Here is an 18,595-nt window from a genome sequence, read left to right as displayed (position 1 = left end):
TAAATGAGGCTTCTCCCCACCCGGTAGCTGGCCCGGCCCCAGGTCCTCTACCCCACAGGCTCCATGCTCACCGGGGGTGCCGGTCGGGATGTGGTGAGGCTGCTGCTCCTGGGGTCTCCGGTAGCTGGTGCTGTCCTGGGAATCTCGGCGCTCGGGCTCCATGCCCTCACCCCCACTGGGGCCCATGCGGCTCTTCTCAAACTCCTCGTGGTATTTTATCTGCAAGGGCAGAAAGCACCGGGTCAAGGACCCACAGAAAACCGACCTAAGCTCCTCCCATGGTCACCCGAGATCCCGGATGAGAGAGACTCGAGGGCTGCAGGCAGAGAGCGCCAGGCTCTCGTGGGGGTGCACGAGCTACATAACCTTGCCGGGCCTCAGTCTCCAACGGGACATGGGTGCCTCCCCCAGGGGTAGCTGGAGGAAGCCATGAGGTGACCATGGGACGGGCCATGTGCACTGCGGCACCAGACACATGTGGATGGCCTGTGGCAGGGGCTGGGCTCCCCTGCTTCCACCTGGTGAAGAGCAGCAATAGCAGCCACTCTGCTGACTGAGCACCTACTAGGTGCCAGGCACTGTGCCTCGGGTTCCACATCGCGGCTCATCTGACCTGTCAGCGCCTCCCGGGGGGTGTATTACAGTCCCCCTTCAACAGACAAGGAAACTGACCAGCAAAGAGAACTGCCCAAGAGCACACAAATCCCAGAGCCCGTGTCCTTCATCACTAGGGGATTCTGCCTGTCACAGGCATGAGCCGTGGAGGCCAGAGCCGAAGAATGCTCTGCTGAGGACCCCGGCCCCTGGGGAGATGAGACGCCAGGCCGACGTCTTCCTGGAGATGCATTCCTCCGCTGGTTGAATTCCAAAAATGGGCAAAGGAGGCCTGGAGACGTCACAGGCCCCACCACTCAGCAAGAACACGCCAAGGCCCTCGAGACCTCCCAGAGCTGTGTTCCTCAGAGTCGGCGCTTCCGGTGAGCTGCTCCCAGCCCACCTGTGCCGCTGGTCAGAACGCAGGCTCCAGGGCCTCCCACAGCGTCTACAAAACCAGGGCTGGGGTTCCGGGCTGTGCCTTTTTTTAAATAAACCTATTTTTATTGATTTCAAAGAGGAAGGAAGAGGGAGAGACAGAAACATCAAGGATGTGTGGGAATCACTGATTGGCTGCCTCCTGCACGCCCCTACTGGGGATCGAGCCCACAACACTGGCATATTCCCTTGACTGGACTCGAACCCAGGACCCATATTCCCTTGACTGGACTCGAACCCAGGACCCTTCAGTCCACAGGCCGATGCTCTACGCACTGAGCCCAGGTGAGCCTGAAGCAGGCTCACTAGTAAGTCGGCAAACTGGTCAGTACAGGGGCGCAGCCTGTTTGCTCAGGGTCCGTGAGCTAAGAATAATTTACTTCATTTTTTTTTATGTTGGGGGATGGGGAGGGTCCAAGAGGAATAATATGTTGTGACACATGAACTTCCTATGACATGCAAATTTCAGTGCCCAGAAATAAAGTTTTATTGAAACAGCCACACCCATTCGTTTCCCTATTATCTGTGGCGGCTTGCACGCTATCACTGCAGAGCTGAGTAGCTGCAGTGGAAGCAAATGGCCCACAAAGCCTGACGTCTTTGCTCTCTGGCCCTTTACGGGAGAAGTCTGCTGACCCCTGCTTGCCCCAATACTTGGACTGCAACATGTAAAAGGTTTTAGCACAACCCTCTCAAATGACCTCTGGTTTATAAATTAAATACAAGTATCATTTTACAAATATGGAAAGTAGAACATAAAACGTACACAAAAAATACGAATAAAAGAAGGTATTAGATGAGAAAGAGCAAGGGCCAGGAGTTCTACCGGTAAGGGTGTCTCCCTGCACCCTCAGTGCCACGCTGCCCACACCCCACCTTGAGGCCCCTGGGTGTGTTAGCTTGTCAGAGAGGAGACTTGTGGGTGCTAGGGCCCATGGTTTGAGTGTTCCAGGAGTGCTGGGCTGGCCTGGGTGTGGGGGAGGAAGTGGGACAGAGAGACACAGACCAGCCCTCCTCACCCCCAGAGGAAACTCAGAAAGCAGGACACTGAGAAAAGCTGGTCCTATTCCAGGCAGGCCCAGGCCCTGAATTCTCTCCAGGCCTCAGACCACTTGCCTAGGAGCTGGTTCTCACTTCCTGTCCACCAGGGTCCTGCCCTGTGATTCTCCCAGTGGAAAATGGGGTGGCAGCCCCGCCAGCGTGGCTCAGTGATGGGAGCATCGACCGAATAACCAAGAGATCGCGGGTTCGATTCCCAGTCAGGGCACATGCCTGGGTTGGGGGCTTGACCCCCAGTGAGGGGCGTGCAGGAGGCAGCCAATCAAAGATTCTCTCTCATCATTAATGTTTCTCCTTCTCTCTCCCTCGCCCTTCCTCTCTGAAATCAATAAAAATATATTTTTTTAAAAAAGAAAAGAAAATGGGGTGCCGGAGGAGGAATGGGCAAGGAGGGGGGCAGAAGGAACCTGCGATCCTGCGCCCTGGAACCCCTGGCCAAGGCCTGACGAGCTGTCCAGCCCCCAGAGTCCCCTCTGCCCACCCCCTCCCACAGGACAAGAGTTAACACTAGGCTGGGCAGGGCTAACACATTAGTAACCAGGCTAATCATTTCACAAATATGGAAAGTATGGGCGAAAGGTCCGAGGGGGTGGCCCACTGGGCACACCTACATCCTCTTGCTGGCCCCAATGATGGCTCCTCACTGCAGCCTGGGCTAGAAGGACCAGCTGGCACCATCAAAGCTCAGAATGGGTCCAGTCTGAAGGCAGAGAGAGCCTCTCTTAGGGGTTTGGGTCAGAACCAGCCCCTCCTCTTTCTGCCCTTTCCCTTCCTGCCCAAGCAGGGACCCGCACCCAAATGGGAAATGAACAGGCTGAGTCTATCCCTGAGGGGGAGGAGCCAGGCTTGACTAGAAAACCCATCAGATCTCCCAATTCCCTCTGAGGAGGGCACCCAGGGGTGAAGTTCTCAGACACAGGGTCTGTGCCTTGCTCTCAGGTTCCTAAAACAAAGGGAGGACAGAAGGCGAGTCTCCCTGAGCCCCATCCCCTCAGTTGTCCCCCATCCAGGGATGGGTAGGGTGGGGGGGACAAGAAGAGGGGTCACCCCTTCTGAGGCCTCTGGGCTCACAAGACAGCTGCCCTTCCGACTTTTGTCCTGGGAGTGGGAAAGGTCAGCTTCCCATGTTTACTTTCTGTTAATGAAAAGAGGCCTAACCAGGAGCCGGTGACCAGGGGAGGGAAAGTGCATATGTGGAGGCGGACAGAGGCCTGCATGGGCCCTGAGGGTGCCAGGAGGTGGGCTGGGGGGACAGTATCCCTCATGCTAGGGGCCCGTTCTCTATCTGCATTAGCGGAGAAGTGACAGAGAGCCCTGAGAAAGAGTGTAGGTCTGGTCCCAGCTCATCTGAGCCACGGCCTGGTGCTAGCCCCAGTCTGGATCCTACAGACTCATCGCAGGCCGGAGCGTTCCTCTCATGCTTCACCCCTGTGACCTTTGCTGTGACCTTGGGAGAATCCCTTCCCCTCTGGGCCTCAGTTTCCTCATCTGTAAACACCATGATACCATCTGCTCCCAGGTGGCCCTAAGGCTCTCGAGCATCTCTAGGAACCAAATGAAACTAGAGCTGAAAGCAGATACGATGTGTACGCCTCGCAAGTAGCTGCTGGGCTTGATCTTGCTCCTTAAAAAGCCACTACATGTGGACAAATGCTTATAACATTAGGGCCAGCTGACCCACGTGGATGGCATAGTGACAGCCTGACCATGAGAGAACCCCCCCCCCTTGTGGGTACCACCTCTTATTATTATCTATCTATATAAAACCCTAATATGCAAATCGACCGAATGGCGGAACAACTGGTCGCTATGACACGCATTGACCATCGGGGGCAGATGCTCAATGCAGAAGCTGCCCCCAGACCGCAGGCCCCGACCCAAGGTGGCAGGGGGGCGGGGCAGGTGAGTGGGCGGCGCCAGGCCAGCCAAGGCAGGTGCGAGTGGGGGCCCTGATGGCCCCGCCAGTCACCCCACAGATCAGCCCTGATTGCCAGCCAGGCCTACGAACCCTACACGTGCACATTTTTCATGCACCAGGCCTCTGGCTGTTAATAATCTTCACATTAAGTTCATAAATGCTCTTTGCACATGATCTTCCTTGCCCTCACGACAATCACCCTAAAGAATAAGTCAGACAGGTACACCTCAATTCCCGTTTTACGGAAGAGGAAGATGAGGCTCAGCAGTTAAATGACTTTGTGAGGCAGAGCTTTCATTACCGGTAAGAGCGGAGGCTGGTGACCACATGCCCACGTCTGCCCCCCGCCCTGGTTCATGTCTCCTGGTCTGGAATAAATATGAACAGCACCCCTCGCTCTCAACAGGAATGATAACCATAAGGTCACCCAAACTTTGAGAGAAGAGAGCACCAGGCAGGCAAACTCAGGAGAGGCGGCCCAGAGGAGGTGATGGTGAGAAGAGGGAGGCCGCAGCTCCCTTCCGCCTGGGCCCACCTGGATAAAAGTCAGCCCAGTGCTCTCAACCTCCTCTCTCTCCCGCCCCTCCCCAGCAAATGAGGAAACGGAGTCCGTTATTTTGCTGACCGACCTAATGGTCTGAGAATCAAATAGGCACATGAAAGGGTGTTAGCACATCCGAAAGGAAAAGAAACATTTTCCAGACTCCAAGGGCCTGGCTGATGCCTGCTCCAAGCTCAGCAAAGTTCTGATCTTCTAAGAGCTCCAAACGGCAACCCCCATAAGTCCAGGAACGTCAGCGGAGCCCCAGTTTAAGAACCGTCCTGGGCCCGTGGAAAGACACCAGGCTCTGACTGTGCCCATGACGTCCAAATGGACGTGGGTGGGGGGGCCCAGGCCTAAGGACCCTGCCCACTGGTCCAGGCCCTGCGAGCCAGGACTGCAGGATGACTAACTGAGGGTCCAGTCTAAAACTAAAGACAAGACACTTTCTCTGCTAGTTGATGTTTTTTGTGTGTTTTTTCCTGAGCCCCCCCTGCTCTCCCGATTGCGGTGAAAACCAAAGGTCTGACTCCACATGCTGCTCTCACATGACTCCACATCATGGCTAACTAGGGAGCATCAGGCTGTGAATGGAACAATCAACTCACCAGCCAGGGTCTATTTTTACAACATCTCCCATTTGTTGAGGGCCGATTTTGTGTCCTTAGATGCTTTATTCACCTTCCTTTCTCAGCCAGTCCAAGAAAAATGTTTATCATCATCCCCGTTTCACGGATGAGGAAACCAGGGCTCAAGAGATGGTTAAACGGTAGGTAAGTCAGAATCCAGTTCTAACATCAGGTCCTTAATTCTCCACGAATACAGCTCCCTATTCGAGGCTAATAATATTTTGTTCTTAAAACCAATGGAAACCTGTGCTCAATCCCATTAGTAATCAGAGAAGTGCAAGTTAACACCACAATGAGAAACCGCTCCACACCATCAAAATGGTTAAGGTGAACAAGTCTAAGAATGCAGATTGAGGGGAACGCTCATCACTGTTCAGAGTACATCAGCACAGCTCCCTGGAAAACAGTTCAACATTAGCCGATAAGGTTGATGGAACACATCTAAGACCAGGCAATTCCACTCCACACTCACACTAGGAAAAAGAATGAGGATGTCTTTATTAATTAATTAATTATTCTATTTTGGGAGAGGGCCAGGGAGCATGCTGGGATAGAAACCAGGGAGCATGAAGGGCAAGAGGCTGGGGAGCATGCTGGGAGAGGGCCAGGGGGCATGCTGGGAGAAGGCTGGGGAGCATCTTGCATGAAGATGTTCATAGCCTATGGAAATGATCCACATGCCCATCAACACCAGAATCAACAAAATCTGACATAACCCTACAATGGAGTACTATACAGCAATGAAAAGGGATGAACACAAACCTGTAGATTTCTCTTTAAACCCAACTTTGCCCAGCAAGATATAAAAGTGTGCATGCTATAAGAAATCAGATCAAAACAAAACTGTCGTGTCTAGAAATACATAGTTACATATTAACATTATAAAGGTTACAGAGTTGTCCAACGAGCCTGCCTCCAGGCCATTTGACTCTGGGGCTGGAATTTTAATTGATTTCACTGTTTACCACTGCTTAGGCCCAGGCTCTAAAGACTGCAGGGAACCTAAGGTAGATAAGCAGCTAATTATTTCTGTTTTGTGGAATGTGAAGGATTTCTGCCTGGAACAAGGCTATCTCTGAGGCTTATGGCTTTATGGTCCTGTAGGACGTTGGCCAGGTCTGTATCTAATTGTACCCAGCACTTTCCTTCACTGACAAGGCATCACCTCTGCCTGCCATCTCCTCTAGCTGGTTCCTCACAAATAAGTTAAATGTATGGTCGATGCTCACTGCATGAGAGATGTTTTTTTAACTTTGAAAACTATTTTACAGAGGCGCAGGAATGTTCGGTTTCTTGACTTGCATCTTGAGTACACACAGAGGGGGTGACTGGGTGTTATATTTCACAGACAAAAAATAAAACTGAAAGACATAACACTGTATACACAAAATCACTACACACGTAAATATGTAGGAAAATGAAAGCATAGCTCCTCTGCTTGAAGGCAGTGGCTCCCACAAAGGGGCCTCAGCTATGAGAGTTCCCCATCCATACAGCCATTAGAGCTCATGGCCAAAGGCCAGGATTCTGAAAGGACAAATTCCATCCCATAGCATGTGGCCCTGCCTCTCATCCCTTTAGATACCTTTAATGATGACACAATCACTCACCAGATGTATAACTTCCCAGTATCTTGCCTCAAATTTCCCCACACATTCTCCATACTAAACAATGGCCCAACTTTTTTTTTAAAAAGTTATTTATTTATTTGAGAGAGAGAGAAACATCAATTTGTTGTTTCACTTGTATGTACCCAAAACCTCGGCGTATCCATCAATGGTCCATCCAACTGAGCTACCCAGCCAGGGTGACAACGGTCTAACTTTTCAGCCAAACTTTACTCCATGTTCCTCAGCCACAAAATAGAAAGCAGACAGGCCTGCCTTTGAAGTAATAATAATGGACACTATTTATCGAATGCCAAGCACTCGACAGTTTCCTTGCGTCCACCTTTTAAGGTAGGGCCCGTGCTCCCGTTTTTACAGATGAGGAAACCGAGGCACGGTGAGGCCTGCCCAGCTCTTGAATGCTAGAAGCTGGGTTTCTGCTCTCACTGGCTCTTTCCACCTCACCATCTTGCCTCTCTGCAGGACGGGTGACAGACCACACATATCGAAGCATTAACATCACCTGGGGAAAGCAGACACTGGTTTTTAAAATGCTCTCACTGGCCCTGGCCAGTTTGGCTCAGTGGATAGAGCGTCGGCCTGCAGACTGAAAGGTCCTGGGTCCGATTCCGGTCAAGGGCACATGCCTGAGTTGCGGGCTCGATCCCCAGTGGGGGGTGTGCAGGAGGCAGCCGATCAGCGATTCTCTCTCATCATTGATGTTTCTATCGCTCTCTCCCTCTCCCTTCCTCTCTGAAATCAATAAAAATATATTTAAAAAATAATAATAAAATAAAATAAAATGCTCTCACTGGTAAACCTAGTCTATTCCTCCAGGGAGGCAAATCATCTCTTTGCAAGATGGTCTGACCTCTGGAAACAGCTAGGAGTCATTGGGTGCTGACCTGGCAACTGAGCGACAGGCTATATCCATGGATTCAAAACAAAAGGTGTGGCTCTAAACACCATCATTCCCAAAACTCTTCTGGGTGTGGACACAGCCAGGCTCGGCACCCTCTGATCTAGGCCTGAGGTTTTTTCCAGACTCTTAGGTGAAGGTTCTCACACTTCAGTGAGCACCAAAGTAGCCCAAGGACTGTGCTTAGAATGCTGGTGCCCACACACCTCAGTAGGTAAACAGAAAATGCTGGTTCCCGAGGCCTGGCCAGCGTGCTCAGTGGTTAGAGCATCGGCCCTCGAATCAAAGGGTGTCCCGGGTTTGATTCCTGGTCAAGGGCACATACCTGGGTTGCAGGTTTGATCCCCGGCCCCTGTTGGGGTATGTTTGGGAGACAACCAATCGATGTGTCTCTTTCACATCAATGTGTGTGTGTTTTTCTCTGTCTCTCTCCCTCTCAAAAAATCAATGGAAAAAATATCCTCCAGTAAGGATTTTTTTTAATGCTGGTCCCTGGGTCCCACCCCTAGAGACACTGATTCGGGCAGCCTGGGGAGCAGGGCTGCGAGCCTGCATTTTCAATAAGCCGACCCCAGCGATTCCAGTGCAGTCGTGGGAGGCCCACAATTGACAGGCTCTAAGACCAAGTCTCCATCTTTGTGGTCACAACTCACACGTCCCAGCTAAAGCTGCAAAAGCAGAACCAGGTCAGGTTCAATTCATCTCCCCACCTCAGAGCAGAGGACAATCAGCTAATTGCAGTCCTGTGGTTAATGATAAGATAGTTATCTGCTTAGGTGTGAATGTCTTGGCCACAGTGAGTTCTATTACCAGGACTCCTGGAACAGTAACACCTCCAATAACTGGTGAGTGGGGGAGGGAAGAAGAGCAGGTACCATAGTCCGGATGTGGAATATTCTGGAAGCCTTCCAGAAAGGGAGGCAGGAATGACTGGGCTTGCTTGTCATCACCCTGCCCCCCCATACACACACACACACACACACACACACACACACACACACACACACATCTGGCTCAAACCCACAGGCTAGAACAGTGGTTCTCAACCTTCTGGTCCTTTAAATACAGTTCCTCATGTGGTGACCCAACCATAAAATTATTTTCGTTGCTACTTCATAACTGTAATGTTGCTACTGTTATGAATCGTCATGTAAATATCTGATATGCAGGATGGTCTTTGGCGACCCCTGTGAAAGGGTCGTTCGACCACCAAAGGGGTCGCGACCCACAGGTTGAGAACCGCTGGGCTAGAAGCAATGAGTGAAGGTATTCGGAGATTAGGGTTATAGACGGGACAAGTATCAATGATAAAAGGCAGGAGTCTTCACAATGAAAAGCCAAAGAGGCTTAAGAGTCAAGATTCCAGCCCTAGCCGGTTTGGCTCAGTGGATAGAGAATCGGCCTGCAGACTGAAGGGTCCCAGGTTCAATTCCTGCCAAGGGCACATGCTTGGGTTGTGGGCTTGATTCCCAGTAGGAGACATGCAGGAGGCAGCCAACCAATGATTCCATCTCTCATCACTGATGTTTCTAACTCTTTCCCTCTCCCTTTCTCTCTGAAATCAATAGATATATTAAAAAAAAAAAAAAAGAGTTAAGATCCCAGCTTTGCCCGGCCAGCATGGCTCAGCAGTCGAGCGTGTTGATCTATGAACCAGGAGTTCACAGTTCGATTCCCATTCTGGGCACATGCCCGGGTTGTGGTCTCCATCCCCAGTGTGGGGCATGCAGGAGGCAGCCGATCAATGATTCGCTCTCATCATTGATGTTTCTCTCTCCTTCTAACTTCCTCTCTAAAATCAATAAAAATATATTTAAAAAGAAAAGAACATAAGATAAAATTTACCATTAAAAAAAAAAAAAAGGTTCCAGCTTTGTGAGCCATTCCTGCTCTTCCCCGTTATTCCTCGTTGTTTATTCCTCCCCCGCCCCCCTCCCTCACACACACACACCTCCCTCCAGCTTCCCCCTGGTGAGCTCGAAGCTACACCCTCTGTCCCTCTTCTTTCCCTCTGGCCAGGCCCTGACTTGAAGAGCAGCAACTGAGACAGACTTTTTGGGGGGAGGGCGTGGGATTCCAGCCCTGTGAGGCACGCCTTCCCAGCCCAAGGGAAGCCCTCCTTTCCCCAAGCCTCGAATTTCAAACTGCAGGTCAACAACCTCGTTGCGAAACCCATTCAGTGAAGTCTGCAACGAGCATCTTTACGAAATACAACAGACAATATCTGAATGCCCTCCGGTAGTAAGGACTCTTCCATGAAAGTTTCAATTCTGTTTTCCCTCTAAATAAATAAGCAGGCCGGTTTGGGTAGGGGTCACGGTGTGGAATGTATTCCAGATGGCAGTTTGCAGTCAACGTTTGAAAGCCATGGTCTTGGGCACGGCTGTTCCTCGAGGCGTGGGCCCTGGCTCCTGACAGCCACCTGAGCCACTGTTGGAGCCCAGCCAAGCTCGAAGGGCATCCTGACAACGAGGCCGGGGAGAGGGATGGGGAGCCCAGGGGTGGATGCCGGCTGGGCCACCTGAAACCCAGGCCCCCCACAGCCTCGATCTCCAGTCCCTCAGCCCAGAGTGACACGGGGCAACGCGCCGACCCCTTCCCGTTCCAGACATGAAGACGGCCGCTTGCCCAGTTCATTTGTAGGATCTCCTGGCCCAGCGGACGGGGCACTTCCTGCAGCTCCGTGCCCAACACCCCACGCACAGGGCTGCAGCCCAGATTCCGTGCTGAGGCTCACAGCAGCGCCCCACCCCCACATGCCCACAGCCCCCCAGACAGCCTCCCCACAAGCCCAAAGCCGCACGGGCTGCAGGTCTATGGCTCAGCCAAGCAGGAAACTGAGGCCTGTTCCCTGGCCACAGGTCTCAGGGGGCCCGGCCACCCACCGCCCACTCTCCACACCCAGCCTGGCCACAGCACATACTGCTGACCATCCTGCGCCCAGGGGTGCAGGGCCAGCAGGCCGTGCTGGCTGGGGTTTTTACACAGGAAGGAAGAGTGAGCCACGGTGGGGGAGGAAGCTGAGGGAGGGCGGAAATGACTGCAGTGTCAGCACCCAAAGGCAGACGGGGAGGCTGGCCCCTCCCATCCCTGCCACCCAGTTCTGAAGTTTTGACCTTTGTGCTCAGACAAAACAGCCACTCTGGACCCTAACACCCACCAGCCAGGAAAAAACCCACAGAACTTCACAGAGAGGGGCATGACTGAGCTAAACATAGGCCTCCCTGCACCCTCCCCAACGTACAGTCCACTTCTGCTCTGTGGGCAGAGGGAGAGTCTGAGGTACAAAGAAAAGGTATCTGTACCCCAAACCCTCCCCTTCCTTTCCCTCTGCTCAAGCAGCCATCAGCAGGCCTGCCCGCGGGCCCCACGCGTGTCTGCCAGCCTGGTGGGGGGGAGACGGCGAGGAAGGGGGGCGGGCGGTGTGGCCCCACAGGGGCAGGGCAGCTTACGTTACTGATCTGGTCCTGGGTCTTCTTGATCCTCTGGAGTTCGGGCGTGTCCGCCACCACGCTGAAGCCCTTGCCCTTGTTCTTCTCGAACTCCTCCTTGTAGCGCACCTGGAGGACCAGACGGGAGAGGGGCCAGAGTCACGCCAGGGGGACAGAAAGGGCCCCAGCCTGTGGCCACCTGAGGTAGCAACCCGCTAGGAGGGAGATCCTGACCAGAACTCCCCCTGTAGTGACATCCATCACCCCCCAACTCAAAGCAGAAGTCTTAACTAAAAAAATATTAAAATAAGGATGATAATCCATCAACACATATTCAGTGCATTCTGAGTGCCAAGTGCTTTTTACACGAACTGCCTCGTTTAAATCTTACCATATACTATTATTAGCTCCATTTTTGTTGTTGTTGTTAATCCTCACCCCAGGATATTTTTTCCATTGACTTTTAGAGAGCAAAGGGAGAGAAGGAATGGGAGGGAGGGAAGGAGACAGAGAGAGAGAAACATTGATGTGAGAGACACACATCGATTGGTTGCCTACCGCACACGCCCCAACCGGGGCTGGGGATCGAACCTGCAACCCAGGTACATGCCCTTGACCAGGATTCGAACCACGACCCTTCAGTGCATGCTCTAACCACTGAGAAACACTGGCCAGGGCTATTAACTCCGTTTTAAGTAAGGAAACCGAGCCACAGAGGCACAGAGTCCATGCCCAAGGTCACACAGCTTAGCAGCAAAAGTCCAGAGCCACCAAAATGCAAAGCCTCATCTGCCTGACTCCTGACCCTTCCCCGCCCACCCATCCTCCCACACAGCTATCGGAAGAAGGCTCTTCCCACAGCTCCGCAGCCTGCCCCAGCCCTCACCCTCGCCAGGATGTGGCCCTGCCCGTCGAGGTCACGAGCCCAGGGGAGTTTCTGAGTGACCAGTTCAGTGAGGGCTGTGCCAAGGGACAAAGTTGGTGCCCAGAGAGGAGGGCAGGGAGACAGCCACTCGGAAGACTCGATCAATGAGCCTTTGACGGGCTCTGGCGGCTTCCTGGAGCCGGCTTCTGAGGTCAGCGCCACAGGAAAGGATGAAGTTGTTGGGGGACAGACAGCACTTCACAACAGGGCGCCACGCCACCCCACCACTGCCCTTCTCTCTTGGGAATCCCATGGATCCTCCAAGAGAGGGACTCAAGTCAGACAGCAGAAAGGACTTCCCAAACACTCAAGGGATTGAAATAATGATTCTCTTGTCCTCCCCTGGGGGTTTAAAGAGCAGAATGGAGGCTGAAAATGCCCATGAGGGCTTCCAGGGACTTCCCTGTGCACCTCGGCAGCCAGCTGTCCCAAACCCCACCAGCTGCCTGGATATCCTCCACGGGGGCTGCCCTGTCCTGGAAGGTCAGCCCAGGACATGAGGCCCAGGACCCTGGCCGTTTCCAGGATGACGAGCCCAGGCAGCTCCCGGCATGGAATCATCTGGCCACAGTGCCGAGCTGCACTATGACCCAACCGGCCACACATGTTTGCAGCCACGGCCACACCTGTCAGTTCCTCTGCACCCTGCCCACCCCCCAGGTCAGGCGTCCTTGTTTGTCCCCTAGCGCCCCAGCTCATCCGTCCTCGGCTTCTTCCTAAAAGGTTCCAGAAATTCCTTTGTTTTGCTCCAGACTGAAAACAAAGGCCTGGACAGAAAACTCAACAATGATAAAGCTACCAACCCATCCAGGGGCCCAGAACTGCCCGGCCTCAGCCCATCTGGGAAGACCTGGGCCAGCGTGGTGCCTCTTAGTTGGGGTGGGGAGCGGAAACCCTCTGAGAAGCGGGCAGCAGGGCAGGTAAGGCACTTAGAGCCAGAAAAATGAAGCTCTGGATACAGAAGCCCCAAATGCAAGGCCTCTGCCTTCGGTTTCCTCACCTGTAAAAGGGTTGTCATATGGGATCATGGGGAGGGGGCTTCCTATCCCCAAGGCAAAGTGCCAGAGGGAGCTGGTACCAGCCCAGGCTCAGCCTCCATCTGCCAAGTGACCTTGGGCAAATGACGTGACCTTTTGGGCCTCGGTTTACAAATCTGTGAAAGGGGACAATCATACCACCCGCCCCGATCAATGGTGCAGATGGTAGACAGTTGCTCTACAGCAGCCAACACATTGTGGAGCACGCGGCCGGGCTCACCACACTCTGATAAGGGCAGTTGTGAAAGTGCTTTGTCAACGCCGAAGTGCCGAACAAATGCCAGTTCCCCACTCCTTCCTCCACTTCCTGGCCTGGCAAGGGCCAGGCCCCTAATCCAGGGGAATAATTGCCATGGCGACACTGTGGTGACATCAGCGGGTTCCCAGCGAGTTCCCCTGCTGGGGAGGGTAATTCATTCACTCCTGGCCCAGGGGGTCCCGAGAGGGCAGGGCTGGGATGGAGTCCGCGCTGAGAAAAGGCAGAGGCCTGGGCTCAGCACCACTTTACTGCATGTCCCTGGGACAAGTCAGCCCCCCTCTCAAGAGACGAGTTAGCTGATTCCTAAAAGCCCTCCACGCCCTGGAATTTGTGACCATTTTTAAGTACCTGTGGCCTTAACTACGGAGAATGGAGGTGGGGAAGGTTCTCTGAAAGGCTGTTAGGTGTTGGAGTGGGTGACAGGTAAAGAGCGAGGAGCCAGGAGTGTGGGGGGCCCTGCCTGGAGTCCCTCCTCAGGGCTCCTTGTCACCCACTCAGGAGCGTTCCCCGCATCTGGGTCGGCTCACCAGGATGCAACGAGGGTCTCTGGGGAGGAAAGGACCTGCCCGAGCTCACTCAGCCCAGCTGTTGGTCAGGAGACTACGTGCTGTGACTGGACGACTCTGCCTGGGAGGCGCCTGGGCCTCTCATCCTGGAAACAAACCCCCAGGGCAGGGCCCGGACTGATGCCAGAGGCTCCTCAAGCCCAGACAACCACCCCCATGCAACTCTGCTTTCTATATGAGGATGTGTTCAGTCTTCTCCCAGGGTCTAACCTGTTCATCACTATCCCCGCAAACAGCAGGTACCAAGAAAGATCTGTCGAGTAAATGATGAATGAATTGAATGGAGACACAAACTTTCCAAACATGCAGCACAGTTTGGAAAAAACTGCCTTTACTGACCCAACGTAAGAGGAAAGATTGGGACTTTAAAAAATTCACTGAAGCCCTAGCCGGCTTGGCTCAGTGGATAAAGCATCAGCCTGCGGACTGAAGGGTCTCAGGTTCGATTCCCGCCAAGGGCACGTACCTGGGTTGCGGGCTCGATCCCCAGTGTGGGGTGTGCAGGAGGCAGCCGATCAATGGTTCTCTCTCATCATTGATGTTTCTATCTCTCTCTCCTTCTCCCTTTCTCTCTGAAATCAATAAAGAAATATATATTTTAAAAAAAAATTCACTGAAGCCCTGACCAGTTTGGCTCAGGGGATAGAGCGTTGGCCTGCGGACTCAAGGGTCCCAGGTTCGATTCCGGTCAAAGGCATGTACCTTGGTTGTGGGCACATCCCCAGTAGGGAGTGTGCAGGAGGCAGCTGATCGATGTTTCTAACTCTCTATCCCTCTCCCTTCCTCTCTGTAAAAAATCAATAAAATATATTTTTTTTAATTCATTGAAAAAAATACAATATCAACAATTCTACCACTTATTTTGTGCCCACTACCTGCTGGGCCCACGTACTGTGTAGCCCACTACCCTCTAACAAAAAAAGAAGTCAGGTTTGAAATCCGACACACACAGACGGGGAGGAGCCCGATGAGAAAGGTCGGTGCTGGACGACGGCAGCAGGTCCCTGTCTGTGCCTCGGATGCATCATGCCCAGTTCCCTTCCCTCTCCTTCCCAGGACAACAGGAATGCAAACTGCTATTGAGTGCTGACTGTATACCAGAACTGTTCCCAATGCCTGCTGTATACTAACGTCCTCACAGCAACCTTTGGAGAGAGACTACCTATAGGTAATCCCCATTTTACAGGTAAAGACACTCAGGCTCGGAGACTTGAAATAACTCGCCCAGGGTCACAGTAGCTAATCCAGGAGGTCACCTCTGGCCATCGGCTCAGGACACAGATATGCCATCTGAGGTCACTAGATCCAACAGAAGGGAGTAGGGACCCTGCTCCAGGGCAGGCCTGGGGCTCTCCTGTCCCCCTGGGCAAGTCCTGGAGGTATGACAATGAGAGGGAAAATGAGAGACATTCTCTCTGCACTTCTGCCTGGGCTCAGGGGCTACACAGACATCCCCGGCTCAGCCCCACCCCAAAGCTGTTGCCTCCCTTCAGCCTGGGGTGGGGGTTGGGAGAGCTGCCAGTTCCCTGCCTCAGCCCAGCCGGGTCTGGACCACCCCGCGGGAAGGCTCCAGGTGCCCCAGACACCCGAAGAACCATTTGGGGAACCCGTCTGGAGACGGGAAAACAAAGTTGAAATAGCACAGGCAGCTTCCCGGAGACTGAGAAGGGCTGAGGCGCACGGATGCCAGCCCAGGAAGGGGCCCTGGAGAGAGCCCAGCTGATGCCCTGGGGGGTGGGGCAGGGTAGGCAGAGGAGGCTCCCACTTCCCTTCCCGCCAGCCACAGGCGGCTAGAGCAGGCCCTGCCCCCACAGCGGCCACAGGAACAGACCTGTCACCACCCCCAGCCAGGCCAGCTCAGCCCTTCCAAGCCTCAGAGCAGCAGGCCCAGCCCCCACCTGTAGGCAACTGGGGTTTGCTGTCCCCATTTTACCAGGGGAGGCAAGCAGCCAGCTCCCACCACACAGCTGGGGGCAGGGGAGGGGCCTGCAAAGAGGGCAGGTCCTGCCTCCACCCTCTGCTACACCAGCCCCAGCCCCTCAGGAGCCCAGCTACAGGAGGTTAGAGCTATGCCCCCAATGCCAAGCCCTAACGCCCAGGGCTCCCGCCCGCCTCCCGCCCATCACAGCCGCCTCCCGCCCATCACAGCCGATAGAGGGTGAGCTCAGGTCCCTCAGCTCCACCTGATCCCCAGCCCAGCTCTAAGCCTCTCAAATTATGTCTGTGAGACTAAAAGCTTTCACCTGAATCACCAGGGCGGTCAAAACACAGATTCCTGGGCCCTATCCAGCCCCTTGGGTGCATTCTAACAAGGCCCCAGTCCCTTCTGGTGCATCCTGCAGGTTGAGAGCATGGGGCTGGGGGCCACAGCAGGCTGCGGAACTGCTCTGAGCAAAGGGCTTGAAATCTGCATCTGAGCAAATAGCATGGCCTCTCCAAACCTCAGTGTTCCCATCTGTACAATGGGGACAGCAAGAGTCCCTCCATCAGCTGGTTGTGAGGGTTAGAGGAGGTCAAGGCCTGGACCCACCGCAGAGTGATGGCCGTTCTCATGACTGCCCCAGCCTGCCCGAGAGCCAGGAGGCCTGGAACCCGGATGACTCAGGAGGGCCTCTGGGGAGCAGGGGGTTCCCCTCAGGGACTGGATTCCAGGGACAAAAAAAGACCTGAAGCCAAGCTTTTTGTGAGACCAGCAAAGGCTGGGGAATTAGTGCGGTTTGAATTTCTCCTCCTGAGAGTCTGGCCGTGTGTGTCTCCCCTGCCTCCACCTGAGGGTGTGCACACACACCCTCACCCCTGGACCGGCACTGTTCCCAACTCCCCACCCACACCTCTTCCTCCAGGTTCCTCAGGGCTCTGACTGCCTCTCTCTTTTTTTTCTTTTTAATATATTGTTATTGATTCCGGAGAGGAAGGGGGAGGGAGAGAGACAGAAACATGAACGATGAGAGCGGATCCTCGGGACATGGCTACAGAGGCTGGGCTGGTAACCTCAGACCGGCATGAGCCTGGAGAGGTGAGTTCCCTCCTTTGAGGTGGGGGTGAGTGGGGAGGAGCTTTGGGGGCCCCACGTGAAATTTCCCAGAGCAGAAAGAGTCAGACACCGACACCCCTCCAACCCACTGTAGGGAAGAAGGGGGGCATGCTCTCCCCTCCTTTGATCAAGTCAGGAAATATGAAGTAACTGGGTACAGGGTTGGGGGCAGGGAGACCCGGCAAGTGCCAGGATGTCAGCAGCTTGGCCTTGCTGAGTAACCCCAGCGGGAAGGAGCCCTTGCCAAATGCAGGGGTTACGACAGCCCTCCCTCCCCGCCAGGCCCCCGCACCAGCCCGCCCCTCACCTGACTCTGGAGCTCGCTCTGTTGCTTGAGGCGGAGATTTTCAGGGGTGTCAGCCACCATAGTGAAGGACTGCTTGGGGTAGTGTCTGCAGGACAGAAAAGAACAAGTGGAGGTCACTCTGGGGAAAGGGCAGGAACCTCTGGGCTTCTCACAGACCCCTGACTCTCTCCTGGCAGCTACCTCTGACCCGCGGGCAGGTCCTGCCCCTGCCCCCGGAGCAGGACCAGTGTCCACCAGCCACAAAGAGGGAGGCAAGGGTCGCTCAGACTCAGCCTGAGCTGAACTGGGAGACACAAATGGCTTGAGTGGCTGTTGGGCCATGGAGAACTAACCTGAGCCAAAGGGAGGCCATAGGGACACCCTGAGGGTGGCAGATCACCCTTGTTTGGGGATAATCCATGCTTTAGGAGTCTACCAACCAGGGAAGTCAAGGGCACTGGGCCAGAAGGGGGCGGAGATGAGGATGGGGTCAGGACAAAGCTTTCAGCTAAAACCAAAAATGAAGGCCAACCAAGGAGAGGAAGGTCAGGAGGGATACGGAGCCAGAAATGAAGGGGAAAGGGACATGCATATCCAGGGGGGCTTCCTGGAGGAGGAGAAAAAAGGAGGAGGAAGAGGTAGTGAAAGTGCACACATCCAGAGTGGTATTTCAAAGGGCCAACAAGGTCCAACCTAAGGGAGTACAGGTGAGAAATCAGCCTGATGCCAGAAAAGAGGCCACCCCCCGTCGGGCGACAGATAACACTGCCACCATGGCCCATGTCTGCCCTGTGCTAAAGGCATGCATGCCTTAGTTCATCAAATTCTCACACGCACCCTACTGTCCCCCTCTGACAGATGACTGAACTGAGAAAGGTTAAAAAATGTGGCCAAGCACAAGGCACAAGGCTGGTCTCCTGGCACCCAGACAATCTCCCCCGGGCCCAGCACCCTGAACCAAACCCTTCGGTCTCCAGGCACCTGACAGACCAGAGTCCTGTCCCCCAGAAAGAGGGCTGGCGTGGAGGGAGCAGGAGCCAGGGAAGCCCTTGCAGCTAATCTGCAGGGGCCTCTCAGGCCATCTGGCCCAACCCCCATTTCCCACACACACACACAGTGCACTGGCACCAAGCACTCAGCACTTAGGTGACACTATAATTGACTTATTTATCCCATCGGTTTATTGTCTTCTCTCTCCACTGCTTCTCTATGAGGTGAGGGGGTGTTTTTTAATCTCTTTTGGTCATTGACGTACCCAGGCTCCTAGAATAGTACCTGGTATCCAACAAATATTTGTTGAATAAACAAACGTCACACCAAGCATTGGAGCTGGGCCGGGACTAGAACTCGGG

General features: G+C 54.0%; 1 protein-coding gene across 4 annotated transcripts in view; it reads right to left on the bottom strand.

Moving 5' to 3' along the window:
- LASP1 (LIM and SH3 protein 1) overlaps positions 1 to 18,595 on the bottom strand; it is a 40,331-nt gene that overhangs the window by 6,364 nt on the left and 15,372 nt on the right. For 3 of the 4 annotated variants that reach the window (XM_006100765.2, XM_014466204.1, XM_023764376.1), the window contains exons 3-5: positions 17,265 to 17,349; positions 11,158 to 11,265; positions 72 to 219 (exon numbers count right to left, since the gene is read on the bottom strand). In XM_006100765.2, the coding sequence (XP_006100827.1) occupies positions 72 to 219; positions 11,158 to 11,265; positions 17,265 to 17,349 (341 nt within the window). The remainder of the gene's footprint in view (positions 1 to 71; positions 220 to 11,157; positions 11,266 to 17,264; positions 17,350 to 18,595) is intronic. The other variant, XM_023764377.1, reaches the window with a different exon arrangement.

Source organism: Myotis lucifugus, unplaced genomic scaffold, assembly GCF_000147115.1.
Source record: "Myotis lucifugus unplaced genomic scaffold, Myoluc2.0 scaffold_329, whole genome shotgun sequence".
NCBI classification, from domain to species: Eukaryota; Metazoa; Chordata; class Mammalia; order Chiroptera; family Vespertilionidae; genus Myotis; species Myotis lucifugus.
Note: the sequence above shows the minus strand (reverse complement) of the source record. Positions and strands in the feature narration are given on the sequence as shown.